The sequence below is a fragment of the Dipodomys merriami genome, unplaced genomic scaffold (genome assembly GCF_024711535.1).
Source record: "Dipodomys merriami isolate MVZ:Mamm:240054 unplaced genomic scaffold, mDipMer1.0.p SCAF_408, whole genome shotgun sequence".
Taxonomy (NCBI): Eukaryota; Metazoa; Chordata; class Mammalia; order Rodentia; family Heteromyidae; genus Dipodomys; species Dipodomys merriami.
In genome coordinates this window covers 420,191-439,303 of record NW_027205693.1, presented here as the reverse complement: position 1 = coordinate 439,303, position 19,113 = coordinate 420,191, and the positions used below count along the sequence as shown (strand labels likewise).

The 19,113-nt window shown below is 63.9% G+C and overlaps 1 protein-coding gene across 1 annotated transcript; it reads left to right on the top strand.

Annotated features, from left to right (window-relative positions):
- The first annotated feature begins 1,547 nt into the window (after nt 1-1,547).
- Nucleotides 1,548-18,652, top strand: LOC138806763 (protein FAM234B-like). Its single transcript, XM_069992103.1, has 13 exons — nt 1,548-1,621; nt 5,292-5,684; nt 7,373-7,471; nt 7,762-7,956; nt 8,371-8,501; nt 8,714-8,861; nt 10,168-10,309; nt 10,997-11,140; nt 11,499-11,580; nt 13,036-13,191; nt 13,475-13,592; nt 14,442-14,662; nt 16,529-18,652. Exons 1-13 carry the CDS (start codon nt 1,585-1,587, stop codon nt 16,532-16,534), a joined length of 1,872 nt encoding a protein of 623 aa, XP_069848204.1. The 5' UTR covers nt 1,548-1,584; the 3' UTR covers nt 16,535-18,652.
- The last annotated feature ends 461 nt before the right edge of the window (nt 18,653-19,113 follow it).

Below are 19,113 nucleotides of genomic sequence, written 5' to 3'. Positions count from 1 at the left end.
GGCGGGGGCTCCTTGGGCTCCGCTCACCGCAGAGGGAGCGCCGAGGCGGAAGCTCTTGGAGGGGCTGGGGCGGGGCCAGATAAAGCTCCGCCTCCAGAGGGCGTGGCCGAGCGGGTCGGGGCCGGCCCCGCCCCTAGCCCGGTGGGGACCGTGGGAAGTCTGATCAGCGCCCCGCCGCCTGGGGCTTGAACTGGGGATTCTGGGCACAGTCCACCCGAGCGCCCGGCCCAGCCGCTCCGGGAGAACGCGTCTGCAGCCGGAGCCGCTGGAGGCGGGCTCCCGCGAGTCTCCAGGCCTGGGGAATAAAGACTGTTATGCAACGGTGTTCCGGGCCAGGAGGGGTTCCCGGGGTCTGACCGCGCGACCCGGGAGCCGGGCCGGACCGCCCGCCAATCAGACACGGCCTCGTTCCCAGAAGCGCGGCCCCCGCCCCGCGTGCGTTGCGCCATCGAGGGAAAGGGAGGGGAGGAGGGCCGGGAGGCGGCGCGCATCTTCTTGGAAGGAGCAGCTCCGTCCGTGCAAACCGGGGATCCCTCCCACCCGGCCGGGGGAAGTCAAGTCCGCGCGGAGACTCGCAGCAGACCCGGGCAGGGTCCTGCGCTCCCGCTCCCGGGCTCGCAGACGCGGCCGCGTTCATCACCGCGCCGGGCACGGCAGCGGACCGGCCAGCCGCCGGGCACAGACTCGCGGGCCATCCTAGCGACTCAGGAGGCTGCGATCTGAGGATCGAGCTGGTAGGCCAGCCCAGGAGCGGAAAGCCCGTGAGGGGGGGGGAGGGAACAAGCTGGAACGGAAGGCAAGTCTCCAGCGGCACAGCTCCAGTCATGAAAGAAAAAGCGGACTGGCACAAAAGCAAAAAACACCTAAAAAGCCAATGCAGGTCTCTGGCTACAGAGTCCCCCCCCCCCCCCAAACCCCCAGTACCTGCCTGCACCTGCTAGCCCCAAGGCGGCCTCTCCGTAGGCCCCGCCCCACCAGGCCACGCCCTCAAGACCACGCCCGCCCTCGGCCCCGCCCCTAAAAGTCCTGCCTCAGACAGCTCGGCCCCTCCCCTCCCTCCTGGCCCTGCCCCACGCGGCTCGGCCCCGCCCCTCCCATCCCTCCTGGCCCCGCCCACGTGGCTAGGTCCCGCCCCCACACCCCTAGCTTGTCCGTGTGGCTTGGCCACGCCCCTCCATCCCTCCTAGCCCTGCCCCTCGCGGCTCGGCACCGCCCTTCTCATTCCTCCTGGCCCCGCCCCACGCGGCTCGGCCCCACCCATCCTTCCTGGCTCCGCCCCGTGCGGCTCCGCCCCGCCCCTCCCATCCTCCTTGGCTCCGCCCTGTGCGGCTCGGCCCCGCCCCTCCCATCCTCCTTGGCTCCGCCCTGTGCGGCTCGGCCCCGCCCCACCCATCCTTCCTGGCTCCGCCCCGTGCGGCTCTGCCCCGCCCCTCCCATCCTTCTTGGCTCCGCCCTGTGCGGCTCGGCCCCGCCCCGCGCAGCTCTGCCCCACGCCTCCCATCTCTCCTGACTCCGCCCCACGAGGCCCCGCCCCGCGCGGGCTCTGTCTCCCGCGGCGCGCGCAGGCGCACCGGGGCCTCCACCATGGCGACGGTGCTGTCCCGGGCGCTCAAGCTGCCGGGTAAGCAAGGGTCGCCGCGCGGCGCCTCCCGCCCCGCCGGGCCTGGGCGCCGGCCCACGCCCCACCGGGCCGGGGCGGCGAGGACCCGCGCAGGGGGCGCGGGGCGGGGCGGGACCGGCGGCGGTGGGCCCGGGTGATGGCGGCGGCGCTGTCAGTGACGACGGCCGGGCCGGCGGTGTCATCGCCGGGCCCCGCGGCCGCGGAGCAGCGCCGGGCCGAGCCTGCTCCCCGCTGCCCGGGAATCCGATGGACCCGGCCGGCCCGAGGGCCGAGGTGCTGGGGCGGGAGGGGACGGACCGGCGCCCGTGCCCGATCGATCAGTCAGGGTGACACGATGGACACCGTGTCTGATCAGTCAGGGTGACAGGATCGACACCTGTGCTCAGGGCTGGGTGACAGGATCCACACCTGTGCCCATGATGGGTGACATGCTCCACACCTGCGCTCAGAGCTGGGTGACATGATCCACACCTGTGCTCAGGGCTGGGTGACATGATGGACACCTGCGCTCAGAGCTGGGTGACATGATCCACACCTGTGCCCATGATGGGTGACAGGATCCACACCTGTGCTCAGAGCTGGGTGACATGATGGACACCTGTGCCCGTGATGGGTGACAGGATCCACACCTGTGCTCAGAGCTGGGTGACATGATCCACACCTGTGCCCATGATGGGTGACAGGATCCACACCTGTGCCCGTGATGGGTGACGGGATCAACACCTGTGCCTGTGATGGGTGACATGATCCACACCTGTGTTCAGGGCTGGGCGACATGATCCACACCTGTGCCCATGATGGGTGACATGATCCACACCTGTGCCCATGATGGGTGACAGGATCCACACCTGTGCTCAGGGCTGGGTGACATGATCCACACCTGTGCCGGTGATGGGTGACATGATCCACACCTGTGCCCATGATGGGTGACAGGATCCACACCTGTGCCCATGATGGGTGACAGGATCCACACCTGCGCTCAGAGCTGGGTGACATGATCCACACCTGTGCCGGTGATGGGTGACATGCTGGCCACCTGGGCTTTGGGCAAGTGTGCCCGCTGTGTCCAGGAGGTGGCAGCGCCAGGTTCTCTCTGTCCTTTTATCTTTGTCTGTCTCTCCTCTCTTTTTCCTGTCTGTCTTTGTGTGTGTGTCTGTCTCTGTCTCTGTGTGTCTGTCTCTGTCTCTGTTGTGTGTCTCTCTCTCACCTTCACCTAAAACTTCCCTGGCAGGTTCTCTGCCGCATTCCATGGAGAGCGTATTTCTTCTGCCCAGGTAGATTCTAAACGCTAAGGCTGTGGAAAGATTCGGGGTTCTATCAAAAATCCCCTTTTTTCCAATATCCCCTCATAAGCGTTTGTTTTGCAGATGGCTGTAAAATGGGGAGCAGTGGGGAGGGCTGGCGGGTCTGGCGGAACCTGGCCGGAGCCTGGGGACTGGACACCGCAGGCTGGTGCTGCCTGGCCCTGGGCCGACATGAATTTGAGTTCCTGTTACCAGGCCTCATGGCTCCAGCCAGGTTTCTTTTTCCTCATGGGCTCATTAGAACTTTCAAAGAACATTGATGCTATCTGTCTTCAGAGGTTTGTTTGGAAATGAGGTTAAGAGCTGGAGGTTGCTTTCCTTTGAGAGGAGGAGCAGCATTGGGCCTCCACGGCTGGCCTCCATGGTGGGCCTCCACGGTGGGCCCTCCCCGGCGGGCCTCCACAGCAGGCCTCAGAGTCAGGCAGTAGCTCCTCACAGGGGCCTTGAAATGTCCCTTATGTTTATCTTTCTTTCCTTCCTTCTTTCCTTCCTTCGTTCGTTCGTTCCTTCCTTCCTTCTCCCTCTTTCTCCTTCTTTCTTTTTTCCTTTTAGAACTATTCCTTTCAGCTTTAAGGATGATTTCTCTGAGAATAAAACCACAGGATTTGTGTGTGTGTGTGTGTGTGTGTGTGCGCGCGCGCGCGCTTGCCCGTATGTGCTCGCATGTGCCGGTCCCAGGGCTTGAACTCCGGACCTGTGCATTGTCCTTGACTCTTTTCTCTCAAGGCTGGCTCTCCACCACGTAAGCCACAGCGCCACCATTGGCTTTCAGTGGTTCATCAGAAATTAAGAGCTTTTCAACCATGATCTCAGCCTCTGGAGTAGCCGGGACTACAGGCGTGAGCCGCTGGCGCCTGGCAGGAGACTCAGCCTTTGGGCTGTGACGGAAGGTGAATGTGTTCACCCTGCGTTCTCTTGTGGGCACACAGTGGGCTGCTGTGGAGGGGTTGGCGCGTGGCCTCCTGGCCCGGGATTGTCTTCTCTATCTCTCTTCTCTAGGCCTTTCTCTTTTTTTCTCCCTCCCCCCCCTCCCTTTCCCCCTTCTCTCCCTCCCCACCCCCTCTCTTTTGTTCCCCAGTCCTGGGGCTTGAACTCAGGGCCTGGGCGCTGTCCCTGAGCTTCTTTTGCTCCAGCCTGGCGTTCTACCACTTGAGCCACAGCGCCACTTCTGGCTTTTTCTGTGTATGTGGTACTGAGGAATCGAACCCAGGGCTTCGTGCATGCAAGGCGAGCGCTCTACCACTGAGCCACCTTCCCGGCCAGGCCTGTGGCGGGCTGTGGGGTACCTGGGTCACAGAGTGCGGTGAGCTCATCCAGCCCGGTCTCTGCTCCGGCTAGGAGCAGGCCTCCCAGTGTCCTCTGTCATGATAGTGCGATGCTAGAACATTCTCTACCACCCCATTACATGTTTGTTTAGAGCTGAAAAAGAGACAAAGGGATGGCTGGATGAACTTCTGACAAGTTGGCCATTGTGATCTCCATGAACCATGTCATTTCAAGAGTGACAGCTTCAGGATAGGTTCAATCCAGCAGCAGCCTGGTGATGAGACTCAGCTAGCCCGAGCTTGGGGAGCTCGAGCTCAGGAGCCAGGACCCTTTCCTGAGCTGGGGTTGGAAAGAACCCGGCCCTGACCACACTGTGAAGTTAATCAGTAACTCAGGATAACAATAGGGCCTCCTTGAAGCCTGTGGCCCGGCTTATCTCTTAGGTATATATTTTTCTTGAGGCCATTTTAAAGTTTGAAGGTCAAACATGCCTGGGGCTCTTAGAGCTCAGAGTTATTGTTGTGGTTTGTTTTACTACTTGAGTTGAGATTAGGGATTATGATTATATACTGTTTCTCTCTCTCTTTCTCTCTTGCGAGAGCACTCTCTCCCTCTCGCTCTCTTGCTCTCTCGCTCTGGCTCTCTTCCCTTTCCCCTCCCCTTCTCAAAGACATTTAATTTTGTCTTTTTTGTTTTTATAAGTCCTGGGGCTTGAACTCAGGGCCTGGGCGCTGTCCCTGAGCTCTTTCACTCAAGGCTGGTGCTCTACCACTGGAGCCACAGCTCCACTTCCAGTTTTCTGGTGGTTTATTGGAGATAAGAGTCTCATAGACTTTCCTGCCATGGCTGGCTTTGAACCATGATCCTCAGATCTCAGTCTCCTGAGGAGCTGAGGTGACAGGCGTGAGCCATTAGCACCTGACTCTGATTTTTTTTTTAAAGGATGAAGATGCATTGTGTGTGTGTGTGTGTGTGTGTGTGTGTGTGTGTTGTTGGGCTATATCCTGGGGCCTGGGGCACCCCTCCCTGGCCTCCCGCCTTGGGGCTGGCTGTGGACGTCTGCATGTGGGGTGCACCAGTGACCCCTGCCGGCCTTGCAGGCAAGAAGAGCCCGGACCTGGGAGAGTATGACCCGCTCACGCAGGCGGACAGCGACGAGAGCGAGGATGACCTGGTGCTGGCCACCCCACAGAAGAATGGCGGCGTGAAGAACGGCCAGGGCCCCCGGGGAGAGGCCCCAGACTCGGATGTGGAGGGCGTGGGGCCCGCCCCACCCCGTGCCCCCGAGGCTGGCGCCCAGGGCTTCCCGGCCGAGCCCCCCGGGGGCCTGGAGCCCAAGGTGGCTGGCTCGCTGGCTGCCTGCGTGCGCACGGCCGTCTTCCTGCTCACCCTGCTCCTGTCCATGGTGCTGGTGCTGCTGTGCGCTTTCCTCATCCCCTGCCCGCCGCGAGACCTGCACAGCACCTGGATCCGACGCCTGGCTGCCGGTGCAGGTGAGCTCCGGGGCGGGGGGGCACAGGTGAGCCCCGAGATGTGCGCCTGGCCATGGGCGCAGGTGAGCACCGAGACGCACGCCTGCCTGCGGGCACAGGTGAGCACCGAGACGCATGCCTGCCTGCGGGCGCAGGTGAGCCCCGAGTCGCATGCCTGGCCATGGACGCAGGTGAGCACCGAGATGCACGCCTGCCTGCGGGCGCAGGTGAGCACCGAGTCGCATGCCTGGCCATGGGCCCAGGTGAGCACCGAGACGCACGCCTGCCTGCGGGCACAGGTGAGCCCCGAGTCGCATGCCTGGCCATGGGCTCAGGTGAGCACCAAGATGCACGCCTGGCCATGGGCGCAGGTGAGCACCGAGACTCAGACCTGCCCGTGGGTGCAGGTGACCTCAGGGGCACGGGGCACAGATGAGGCCCAAGTCGCACGCCTGGCCATGGGTGCAAGTAAGCCCCAAGACTCACCTGCCCATGGGTGCAGGTGAGCTCAGGGGCCCAGGGCACAGGTGAGCCCCAAGACGCATGTCTGGCCATGGGCGCAGGTGAGCTCCAAGACCCACACCTGCCTGTGGGCACAGGTGAGCTCCGGGGCCTGGGGCACAGGTGAGCACCGAGATGCACACCTGGCCATGGGTGCAGGTGAGACCCGAGATGCACGCCTGTCTGTGGGCACAGGTGAGCCCCGACACACACGCCTGCCCACAGGGCTCAGGTGCCCCAAGTCATACCTGCCCATGAGTGCAGGTGAGCTCTGGGGTGTGGGGCACAGGTAAGCCCCGAGATGGATGCCTGGCCGTGGGCTCAGGTGAGCCCTGAGATGCATGCTGGGTCCCAGGTCTTAGGCAGACGCTGGTGGGACAGGCCGAGTGTGGTGGGACGGTCTTCAGAGGAAGGCAGCTTTGAATCCCTGGGCTGCACCCGTGCCCAGGGCCCTTGGTGGACCCCAGGCCAGACCTCATGTCAGCTCCAAAATAATTCCATCTCACCTTTCTCGCCCAGAGGGGGGTGGCTGGGTGCCGTGACTCAGTCTCCCGGGATGCAGGTTTGTGGGGTTCCATCTCAGCTCACCAAGAAACTTACCAGGCTGTTCCCATACCCCCCAGACCATCTCGGGAAGAAGGGCATCGTGTCTGCCCTTTCCTCCGCTGGGGGACGGCGCTCGGATCCCCGGTTCTCCAATCCTCCCCCTCCTCCCCTTTCCTGAGGCAAATGGAAGTCACAGGTGTGGCTGCAGCTGTGGGTGGACAGGGAATCTTCCAAACATCATCTTATTATGTTTTCTTTTGCTCACACTGGCCTCAAATGATGATCCTCACAATCTCAGCCTCACAACCCTCAGCGAGGGTTACAGGTGTGTGGGACCAACACCCAGCCAGTTTGATTTGATTGATTGATTGATTGATTTCTGTGCCGGTCCTGGGGCTTGAACCCGAGACCTGGGCGCCGTCCCTGAGCTCTTTCACTCAAAGCTGGTGCTCTACCACTTGAGCCACGGCGTCACTTCAACCTTTGGCCCTCCACCCAGGGTCTCCCCGCTCCTCAGGGAACGTGAGGTGGATTCTGGGGAGCATGGTGGGGTGCGCCCCGCCTGTCCTCTGGGTCCTGGGGTGCTGAAGTCTCCCCCCTCCCCCCGCCCCAGCGGCTGCCCGGGGCTCCGCTCAGGCCCTTCTTCCCTTGTGTGCGCTCAGGAGGGGACCTGGCTCCTCTGGACCTGGCCGACGTGAACGGGGACGGCCTGCGGGACGTGCTGCTGGCCCTGGTGAGCCCTGGGAACCGCAGCGCGGGAGGTAAGAGCGGCGCCCAGGCCCCGAGTTCAAGCCCCAGGACTCCCCCTCCATGCATGCGCACATGCACACCCAGCTCTGACAGGGGCCTGAGGCCGGCCTGGGCACCCAGCCCTTGCCCAGCCCCCCTCCCCTCCCCTCCTCCCCCCTCCTCTCCCTCCCCCCTCCTTCCCTGTCTCCTCCTTGGTTTCTTTTTTTTTTTTTTTTTAGTGATTCTGGGATTTGAACTCAGGACTTGCCCCTCTCTCTCTCCCTCCTCCCCGTGTCTCACCCACCATGCCCCTTGTTCCCAGGTGGCCCGGGCTCCGGCCCCAGTGCTCATCTGCTGTGCCTGTCCGGCATGAACGGCAGCACGCTGTGGTCCACGCCCCTCCCGGAGGAGGCCCAGCACGTGGCTTGCGTGGACCTGGAGCCGGGGCGCGGGGCCGAGGCGCTCTGCCTGGTGACGGGATCGCGCCGGGCGCTGGGGGCCTACAGGGCCACGTCAGGTAAGATCAGAGGTTGCTCCCGCCTGTTTGGCCCAAAGATGGCGCCAGGCCGAGTTCTCCGGGCAGGAACAGCCCGGGGCCCCTTGGCTGCAAATCCTGGATGGAAGACAAAGAGCCTGCCCGGGCCTGCATGGCCGGGAAACCTCAGGCCGGGGGGAGGGGGGCCGGGGCCTGTGGCCGCTGCTGGTGGCTTCACATGGCCGAGCCCAGGCTTGCGATCCCAGGGACTGGGAGGCCCAGGGGAGGAGTACGGCGGTTGGAGGCCGGCCTCCACGCTGGGCCTCATCTGAGATGTGACTGAATCTGGGAAGGCCAGGGCTGAGGCTCAGCTCTCTGCAGGGGAACCGGCGCAGGGGCCGAGGGGAGGGGGGGTCCTCAGCCTCCCCCTCCCCCCTTCCCCCCCAACCCCCGCAGGTGAGGCCGTGTGGACGCTCCGCCCTGAGCACCTGGCCAATGGCACCCTGGCAGCGCCCGCGGCGCTCCTGCCGGACCTGGACGGGGACGGCGCCCGGGACCTGCTGCTGCTGGCCGTGGGGGACGCGCAGGTTCGCCCCTCGTGTGTGTGTGTGTGGGGGGTCGGCCACTTCCAGGGGCGCTGCCCCTCCACACGCGGCCGGCCCGCCGTCTGCCAGGCCCTGGCCCCGGGTGACTGCCCCACCGCGCTGTGCAGGCCTCTGCACGCCGCCCGGCCTCCGTCCCGGGGCCTCCAGGCCTCCCACCGGCTCCGTTGGCCCACTCGACCTCCTCCTCCCCCCAGCCCGACCTGTGCTTTCTGCTGGTCTCCGGCCGCGCGGGGACCCCCGTGGGGCGCGCCGTGTGCTACGACGGTGTGGGGGTGGGCAACCTCATCGGCCCGCAGCTCTACACCACCGCCAGCGGGGCCGTCTACGTCCTGTTCGGCTTCGGTAAGCGGCCCGGCCGGGCAGGGGGGACGGGACGGGGCGATAGTGTGAGGCCATGGGTAACACTGGCCTCCCTTCCTCAGCCTCCTGACAACCCAGCCTCCCTTCCTCAGTCTCCTGTCTCCTGACCTCCTTTAGCCTCCTGACCTCCCTTCCTCAGCCTCCTGTCTCCCGGCCTCCCTTCCTCGGCCTCCTGTCTCCCAGCCTCCCTTCCTCAGTCTCCTGTCTCCTGACCTCCTTTAGCTTCCTGACCTCCCTTCCTCAGCCTCCTGTCTCCCGGCCTCCCTTCCTCAGCCTCCTGTCTGCTGGCCTCCCTTCCTTAGCCTCCTGTCTCTTGACCTCCCTTCCTCAGCCTCCTGTCCCCCGGCCTCCCTTCCTCAGCCTCCTGTCTCCCGGCCTCCCTTCCTCAGCCTCCTGTCTGCTGGCCTCCCTTCCTTAGCCTCCTGTCTCTTGACCTCCCTTCCTCAGCCTCCTGTCTCCCAGCCTCCCTTCCTCAGCCTCCTGTCTGCTGGCCTCCCTTCCTTAGCCTCCTGTCTCCTGACCTCCCTTAGCCTCCTGTCTCTTGACCTCCCTTCCTCAGCCTCCTGTCCCCCGGCCTCCCTTCCTCAGCCTCCTGTCTCCCGGCCTCCCTTCCTCAGCCTCCTGTCTCCTGACCTCCCTTCCTCAGCCTCCTGTCTCCCAGCCTCCCTTCCTCAGCCTCCTGTCTCCCGGCCTCCCTTCCTCAGCCTCCTGTCTGCTGGCCTCCCTTCCTTAGCCTCCTGTCTCCTGACCTCCCTTAGCCTCCTGTCTCTTGACCTCCCTTCCTCAGCCTCCTGTCCCCCGGCCTCCCTTCCTCAGCCTCCTGTCTCCCGGCCTCCCTTCCTCAGCCTCCTGTCTCCTGACCTCCCTTCCTCAGCCTCCTGTCTCCCAGCCTCCCTTCCTCAGCCTCCTGTCTCCCGGCCTCCCTTCCTCGGCCTCCTGTCCCCCGGCCTCCCTTCCTCAGCCTCCTGTCCCCCGGCCTCCCTTCCTCAGCCTCCTGTCCCCTGGCCTCCCTTCCTCGGCCTCCTGTCTCCCGGCCTCCCTTCCTTGGCCTCCTGTCCCCCGGCCTCCCTTCCTCGGCCTCCTGTCCCCCGGCCTCCCTTCCTCGGCCTCCTGTCCCCCGGCCTCCCTTCCTCGGCCTCCTGTCCCCCGGCCTCCCTTCCTCGGCCTCCTGTCTCCCGGCCTCCCTTTCCTCCTGCTGAGTGCTGTTACCTCCCCGTGTGCATTCTGGCGTGGGTCCCGGGAGACCCCCCACCCAGGCCTCGCCGTGTCTTTCTTCCCGTGGCCCTAGGAAACATCCAGGCGGTGGCCCTGCGTGACCTGCTCCTGCAGGCCCAGAGCCCGGGGCCCCTGCCCGCGTCCCTGCAGGCGGCGGAGCCGGCCTGGGAGCGGCGGCGCGCGGGCAACGCGTCGGAGCTCATCCCCGTGCACAGGTATTTCGGCGGTGGCGATGGTGTTAGGCGTCCTGGGCTCAGAGCGGGAGCAGGAGGGGAAATGTGTGTGTGTGTGTGTGTCGTTTTGACATAACCAAGGTCAGTGTTGATGATGATGGTGTGTGTGTGTGTGTGTGTGTGTGTTTTCTTGAGCTGGCCCTGGGGCTTGAACTCGCAGCCGAGGCTCATGGCTGGTGCTCCACCATTTGCACTGCAGTTCCAGCTGTTCTGTGGTTCGTGGGATCTGAGAGCCTCACAGCCACTTTCCTACCCGGCCTGGATTTGAACCGCCATCCTCAGATCTTTGCCTCCTAAGTCCTCAGAGAGAATAGCGGGCGCCGTGCTCACGCCTGTCATCCCAGCCGCTCAGGAGGCTGAGATCCGAGGATCATGGTTCAAAGCCAGCCCGGGCAGGAAAGTCCGTGAGACTCTGATCTCCAATGAACCAGCAGAAAACCGGATGTGGCGCTGTGGCTCAAGTGGTAGAGCGCCAGCCTGGAGTGAAAGAGCTCAGGGACGGCGCCCAGGCCCCAAGTAAAAAATAAAATGAAATAAAAGGCCCAGGGATGCGTGCGTGTCCGTGGACGCTCGGTCCTCCGTGGGCCTGTGGTCAGGCACGGGCTGCGGATGGCGCATACGCGCGGGCGTCCGGGAAGAACCGCCCACCACAGGCTCTTGTCCAATCAGCGACGGCGTGGAGCAGCTCCAGGTGGTGAAGGCCCTGGACTCCAACGGCAGCGACCTCCTCCTCACCACCAGGCAGGGCCTGGTCCTGCTGTCCGGGCAGAGCCTCGTGCCGCGCTGGATGCTGCGCCTCCCGGGCCTGCGCAGGTCTGTCCACCCCCCCGCCCCCCAAGTCTGCCTGTCCACCTGGGGCTCACACCTGCCATCCCCGCTACTCAGGAGGCTGAGGCCCGAGGATCACAGTTCGAGGCCAGCCTGGGCAGGAAAGTCCCTGAGACTCTGATCTCCAATGAACCACCAGAAAACCAGAAGTGGAGCTGTGGCTCAGGTGGTAGAGCACCAGCCTTGAGTGAAAGAGCTCAGGGACTGTGCCCAGGCCCTGAGTTCAAGCCCTCTCCCCCTCCCAAAATACCTAGAACCTAGAACGTTGCCGCTTCTTTATTTGGGGGGGGGGTGAAGACCGGCCGTTCCTCGCCTGTCCCCCATCGTCCTGTGCTTTCTGCAGCCAGCCCACGCCCGGCTACTTCACCGACGACCAGACGCTGGACTTTCTCCTGCAGCTCAGCGACGGCACTGGGGTGCGCAAGGTGGGGCCCGGGGCGCGCACGCGCGGGTGGGGAGGAAGGAGGCCTTGTCCCCCGGGCCTCGGGGTCCGGCTGGACGCGCACAGACCACTGCTGACAGCTTGCCACAGTCGCGTCCTGGGTGAATCTCCTTGCTATGTTCCTTCTGGAACCTTCTGCGTGGTTGGACAAGGAGAAGTCTCACCTGAAACCGGGCAGGGCTGGGCTGGGGGAGGGGGTGTGCGTGGGTAAACACACCAGCTCAGTGCACGCATCTGCCCTGGTGCCGCTGTGCGTGCGTGGCCAGTTCAAGGGCTGATTCTGTGTCTGATCTCCAAGGCTGCCATGATCCTGGGCGGTTCCCCCCCACCCCCGGGCGTGTCTCTGAGCAGCCCCCTCCCCGTAGAACGAGGTGCACATGCGGGTGTCACACCCCACACGCTCCACTTGTAAAGTTCCCAGACACTGCCAGATGCTGGTGGCTCACGCCTGTCATCCCAGCGACTCAGGAGGCTGAGATTCTAGAGGATCGTGGTTTGAGGCCAGCCCGGGCAGGAAAGTCCCTGAGACTCTGATCTCCAATGAACCACTAGAAAACTGGAAGTGGAGCTCTGGCTCAAGTGATAGAGCACCAGCCTTGAGTGAAAGAGCTCAGGAGACAGTGCCCAGGCCATGAGTTCAAGTCCCACGACTGACAACCCCTCCCAACCCCCCCCAAAAAACCCCAACAAAGTTCTCAGATGCTTCTGGAAGACCCAGAGCTGGGGAGATTTGGATGGCGGTTTCAGGCAGGGGCTTCAGCTGCCCTCAATGCCAGGCCAGAGCTCGGCCCGGGATTACAGGCAGGGCCTCCTTTTCCCTTCCAGCTGTGCGAGGAAAGCTCTGTCCCCTGGGGCTGGCCACGGGCGAGGCCACAGCTGCCCGGTCAGACCAGATTCCCCAGATAATTACAATAACAGAGAGATGAGTCAGGCATGGGAGGCCAGGCAGGGCGCACCGAGCCTGGGTGTGTGTGTGTGTGTGTGTGTGTGTGCGTGCCGGTCCTGGGGCTTGAACTCAGGGCCTGGGCACTGTCTCTGAGGTCTTTCACTCAAGGCTGGCGCTCTACCACTTGAAGTGCAGCGCCATTTCCTGTTTTCTGGTGGTTCCTTGGAGATCAGAGTCTCAGGAACTTTCTTGCCCTGGCTGGCTTTGAACTGTGGTCTCAGATCTCAGCCTCCTGAGTATTTCAGCCTCCTGAGTAGCTGGGATGACAGGCGCGAGCCACCGGAGCCGGGCCACTTCCGACTTTTTGTCTGTTCACTGGAGATGAGAGCCTCACAGACTTCCCCGCCTGGCCCGGGCCTCTAACCACCATCCTCAGATCTCAGCCTCCCGAGTAGCTGGGACGGCAGGCGTGCGCTGGGGCGCGGGGCTGCGTGTGAGCTGGTGGGCTGGCCTCTGTCCTGCACTGGCCACGCCCCGTCTTGTCCTCTGCAGATGCTGGTGGTGGACGGTCAGTCTGGCTCTGTCTCCTGGAACCACAGCGCCCCCTGCCGCATGGCGGAGACGCCCACCGCCGCTGCCCTGACCGCCGAGCTGAAGTCCGTCTTCCTCTTCTGGGCAGAGGCACCGGCCGCGCCTTCTCCCACCTCCGTGAGTGGCGGGGGCTGGGGGGTGGGGGGCGTGCCCTCTGTGGGGACCAGAGGAGGCCGGGGTTCCAGCCTGGGGCCTCCCTCTGCTGCCCCGCTCTGGTAGTTAGACACCTAAGATCTGTGTGTGTGTGTGTGTGTGTGTGTGTGTGTGTGTGCGCGCGCGCGCGCACGTGTGCATGCGTGCTGATCTGGGGCTTGAACTCCGGGCTGGAGGGAGAGCGGGTGCGTGGGAGCCCGGGGTCCACGGGAAGCTCAGCCCCGCTCCTCCCTGTGTCTGTGCGTAGGGTGTGGGCCCCGGGGCAGAGGTCCCCCGGCCCCACCACCTGTACCTGCTGCACCCCGCCTTCCCCGCCCTCCTCCTGGACCTGGCCAACACCACGGACACCGTGACGGCCGCCGCCGGTGAGTCACGGCCCAGGGCACGGGGGTGCGGGGGCCTCCCTGCCCACCCTGGGGCTTACATCCCGTAGAACCCCGCGGACCCACACCCTGGGGCCCACACCCTGCAGACCCACACCCCGCGGACCTGCGCCCCGCACCCCAGGGCCCGCACCCGCAGACCTGCACCCCACAGACCCACACCCTGGGGCCCGCACCCCACAGACCCGCACCCCGCGGACTCACACCCTGGGGCCCGCACCCCGCAGACCTGTATCCCGCACCCTGGGGCCCTCACCCCACAGACCCGCACCCGCAGACCTGCGCCCCGCACCCCAGGGCCTGCACCCGCAGACCTGCACCCCACGGACCCACACCCCGCGGACCCACACCCTGGGGCCCGCACCCCACAGACCCGCACCCTGGGCTCTTACCCCACAGACCCACACCCCGGGGCCCTCACCCCGCAGACCTGCACCCTGGGGCCCCCACCCCACAGACCTGTACCCCGGGGCCCTCACTCTGCAGACCCACACCCCGCAGATGCCCCTGGCCCCCCCTCCTGCCAGGTGCCCCTCAAGTGCTTGGGCAGCCTCTTGGGTGAATGCAAGAGTGGATGAGTGGCCGGCCCGCCCCTCTCCTGTGTGAATGAATTAATGAACCGGCAAATGAATGCATGAGATGGATGACTAAGTGTGACCAGCCCCGCCCCTCTCCTGTGTGAATGAATGAATGGGTAAATGAATGAATGGGATGGATGGTTGAGGTGTGGCTGGCTCCGCCCCTCTCCTGTGTGAATGAATGAATGAATGAATGGGTGAACCAGTGAGCCAGGAGGCAGCATCCCCCTCTCATGCCGGCGGCCTCTCCCAGTGGGCGTCAACGACGTGTGGAAGGACGCCTTCTATGTGACCAGGGCTGCAGAGCTGCGCCCCGACGGCCGCCCGCGGGCCCTGGCGGTCAGCAAGCTGAGCCTGCGCTGGGCGCTCATGGAGGGCAGGGTGCTGCCGCTGCGTGACACCGCGCCCGGCACCGGCCGCGGGGAGCTACGGAGGTTCCTGTCCCGCATCAAGTTTGTGGATTCTCCCCGGCAGGTGAGCCGCTCCCGAGAGGAGGTGCCGTGGCCCATCTGGGATGTGGGGTTCTTGTGGTCCAGGCTGCATTTGTGGGCTCAGGCCCCTGTGGTCAGCTCAGGCCATGCCTGTGAGCTCCAGGCCCAGGCTCAGACCCAGACCCAGGCCCAGACCTAGGCCCAGGCCCAGGCCCAGGCCCAGACCCAGACCCAGACCCAGACCTAGGCCCAGGCTCAGACCCAGACCCAGGCCCAGGCCCAGACCCAGACCCAGACCCAGACCTCGGCCCAGGCTCAGGCCCAGACCCAGACCTAGGCCCAGGCTCAGGCCCAGACCTAGGCCCAGGCTCAGGCCCAGGCCCAGACCTACTCCCAGGCTCAGGCTCAGACCCAGGCTCAGGCCCAGGCCTAGACCCAGGCTCAGGCCTAGCTCAGGCCCAGACCCAGACCCATACCTAGGCCCAGGCTCAGGCCCAGACCCAGACCCAGACTCAGGCTCAGGTTTAGGCCCAGGCCCAGACCCAGGCCCAGGCCCAGGCCCAGACCCAGACCTAGGCCCAGGCTCAGGCCCAGGCCCAGACCTAGGCTCAGGCTCAAGCCCAGACCCAGGCCCAGACCCAGACCCAGACTCAGGCTCAGGTTTAGGCCCAGGCCCGGGCTTAGGCCCAGGCCCAGGCCCAGGCCCAGACCCAGACCCAGACCTAGGCCCAGGCTCAGGCCCAGACCCAGACCTACTCCCAGGCTCAGGCCCAGACCCAGACCTACTCCCAGGCTCAGGCTCAGACCCAGGCTCAGGCCCAGACCCAGACCTAGGCCCAGGCTCAGGCTCAGGCTCAGGCCCAGACCCAGGCCCAGACCCAGACCCAGACTCAGGCTCAGGTTTAGGCCCAGGCCTGGGCTTAGGCCCAGGCCCAGGCCCAGACCCAGACCCAGGCCTAGGCCCAGGCTCAGGCCCAGACCCAGACCTACTCCCAGGCTCAGGCTCAGACCCAGACCCAGGCTCAGGCCCAGACCCAGACCTAGGTCCAGGCTCAGGCTCAGGCTCAGGCCCAGGTCCAGGCCCAGGCTCAGGCCCAGACTTAGGCTCAGGCTCAGGCTCAGGCTCAGGCTCAGGCCCAGGCCCAGGCTCAGGCCCAGACGCAGGCTCAGGACCAGGCTCAGGCCCAGACCCAGGCCTAGATTCAGGCTCAGGCCACGCCTGTGGGCTGCATGCTCAGGATCAGCCCAGGCTCAGGCTCAGGCTGGGCCATGGGCTCCACTCCTAGGTCTTACTGCAGCAGGCACTGAGCCCTGGGCCGGTCATGATGGCCACCAGCCCCACCCCGGGGTGATGGGGGCTCGTGGCTGAGTGGAGGCCCTGCTGGTGTTTTCTGGGTGGGGGTTAGTGACATGGTTTGTGCCCATCCTGGGGCCTGAACTCTGGGCCTGGGCGCTGTCCCTCAGCTCTTCAGCTCAAGGCTAGCGCTCTACCACTTGAGCCACAGCGCCACTTCCGGCTTTTTTCGTTTTGTTTATGTGGTGCTGAGGAATGGAACCCAGGGCCTCAGGCATGCAAGGCAAGCGCTCTACCACTGAACCACCTTCCCAGCCCTTCCATGGACTTTTCAGGCCAGGCTGGCTTTGAACCAAGATCCTCACATCTCAGCCTCCCATGTAGCTTGGGATGGCAGGCGTGAGCACCGATGCCCAGCTCTAGCACAGTCCCTGCGCCTTCCGTCCTGAGCTGCACATGGGCCTTGGTGGTGGTGGGGGGCTGCCCCTGCTCCCTGGGATGGAATGGAAGGAAAGGACAGGAGACGGGTGGCACTGGCTTGGGGTGTCCTCTGTGACTCTGGGGTTCTCTCCGTGGGGGTGGGAAGGAAGTCACACGCGTGTGCTTTTCCTGCAGGTCTAGCCAGATGGGCTGCAGTGGAGAGCCGAGCGGGTGGCCCCTGCTGGCATGAACACTGCTCTGGGAGCCCGGGCCTGTTCATCGCCCGGTCGGTGCACTCCAGCCCTGACCGGCTCCTTCCCGCGCGAGCCCCCAGGAACTTTGTGGACAGACTTGAGAAATGTGAATCTTACGGGGTTTTTATTTTATTTTATTTTCGATGTCTAATTTATAAGCTCTCCTGGGGATCTGGGGGGGGGGCTGGGACTCTGGGTGCCTGCTTTGTGTGGTACACGGCTCCGCAGGTGTGGCGGGGCGTCCTGCTCTGGGGACCACTTGAGAATTACCTCCGGCGTAGTCATACAGCAGCTTCTAGAAGCTTCCGGTGGCCAGCCTCCCACCCTGAGGGTCGCCACCGGTCGCCACCCCGTGTCCTTTCTCACCCGCAGTGTGGGGACAGTATGGGGGTGGGGACACACAGACCCCCTGGCTTTCCATCTGTCTGTCCAGCATCCTGCCTGTGGCCCTGCTCCCCGTGGCTGGCCCTGCCCGGCCCGGGGGCCCGAGGGCACGCCTGCCACACGCGTGTACAGCCCAGGCCCCCAGCACCCTGGCATGCCGTCCTTGTCAGCTCATTGGAAGGTGGGGTTCCCCCTCCACCCCCCAGCCTGGGGCCTGGTCCTGCTGAGCCCGTCCTCTGCCTCTCTGGTCCCCTTCCTCCCCTCCCCTTGTCTTCTATTCAGGGATGTGTTTCTAGGTGTTTCCTTCCACCACTTGAGTCCTGTGTGCAATCATTTTTGCTCTGTACTTCTTTCTCACAGGGCCTTTGTGCTCTGAGAAAGCTCTTATGTACATTTTTTTTCTGTGTGTTGTTTTGTGTGTGTGTTGGTCCTGGGGCTTGAACTCAGGGTCTGGGCGCTGTCCCTTTTCACTCAAGGCTAGCGCTCTACCACCTGAGCCACAGCACCACTGCTGGCTTTTTAGTGACTAATTGGAGATAAGCATCTCGAGGGCCTTCCTGCCCATGCTGACTTGGAACCTTGATCCTCCGAGCTCAGCCTCCTGAGTAGCTGGGATGACAGGTGTGAGGCACGGCGCCCGGCTCAACGCTAACGATGAATCTTTCTGGAATGATCTCTAGATGTTTCCTCTGTTAAGCTCAAGTCCCCCAAAGTTCTAGGCCGTGGTGTGTGGGGTAGAAAATCCCGTGATGGCTGATGGGAAACGCTTGTGAGATCAGGCAGAGGCTGGCACCTTGTCCCTAAGACAGCTTTCAACCCTGTAGACCTCACGTGTGGAAGTCAGAACCCCCCTCTCCCCCGCCAGAGAGCAGAGAAGATTCCAGACCCACTCCTAGGGGTCTGAGTGAACTTGTTTGTGCCTTTGGCTTGGATGCTGTCTAGTGTAGACTCTTCCCAGGACTAATCTGTGGGGGACCAAACCCCCCAAAGCGGTGGCCCCCCGTGGTGTTGGGCGTCCCGGGCAGCCGGCCGTGCGGTTCCGGAAGCCCGTGTGTCCACGCAGCGTGACTCTCAGAGGCAGCTTGAAGTGCACTGTCATGAATTCTGTTAGGAAGTTATTCCCCCTACTGGAGGTTTAAATCTGTCCAGACCACAAAAGTGATCTCTACTTCTTTTTTTTTTTTTTTTTGCCAGTCCTGGGGCTTGAACTCAGGGCCTGGGCGCTGTCCCTGAGCTGCTTTGTTTTTGCTCAAGGCTGGTGCTCTACCACTTGAGCCACAGCGCCACTTCCAGCTTTTTCCTCTGTGTGTGGTACATGAGGAATCGAACCTGGGGCTTCATGCATGCTAGGCCAAGCACTCTACCGCTGAGCCCCTGCCCAGCCCTCTAGCTCCTTCTGCAAGCCAGTGTAGAACACGTCAGCGACGGCTGGAGCTTGGACACACTGTCCTTTCCCAGGGCAAGTTAGTTCTGCCTGCAGTCCCAGCTCCGGGCTGCCAGCGAAGAACCACTGCTTACAAACAAGGCCTCCTCCCGGTCTCTCCCTCCCCTCACCCCCCCCAGCCACCCCTCCCCAATGTGAATGGCCCTCCCTCTCCCCCCCCCCCCCCCCGCCTCTCCTCATGGGAGTGAGCGCTCAACTGTGAACTGGAACCACAAAAATAAATGCTTCGAGCTGCAAGTGCAGGGCCGTGCTGGTCTTCCTGAGCGTTGGGGGTGTCGGGGGCCTGGCCCCGTGGGCAGCACCTGGCCCCCTTCCCCAGGGGCTCCCAGACTAGGGAGCCCTTATTGGTCCCTCTTACTGGTACCTGCCCTGTGGGATGTGGTGTGTGTGTGAGAGCTGGGGGGGGGTCTGCCACGTTCTTGGGTCTGCCACAGAGCAATCGGTCCATTTGTTGGGGTCACCCCTGTTCTCCCCATTTCTCAAGGCATCACTGGGTTCTTTGTTTTTGTTTCTGTCGGTCCTGGGGCTTGAACTCAGGGCCTGGGCACCCATCCGTCCCTGAGCTCTTTCACTCAAGGCTGGCGTTCTACCACTTGAGTCACAGCTCCACTTCCGGTTTTCTGGTGGTTCATGAAGAGTGTTCACAGGCTTTCCTGCCTGGGCTGGCCTTGAGCCAGGATCCTCAGATCTCAGCCTCC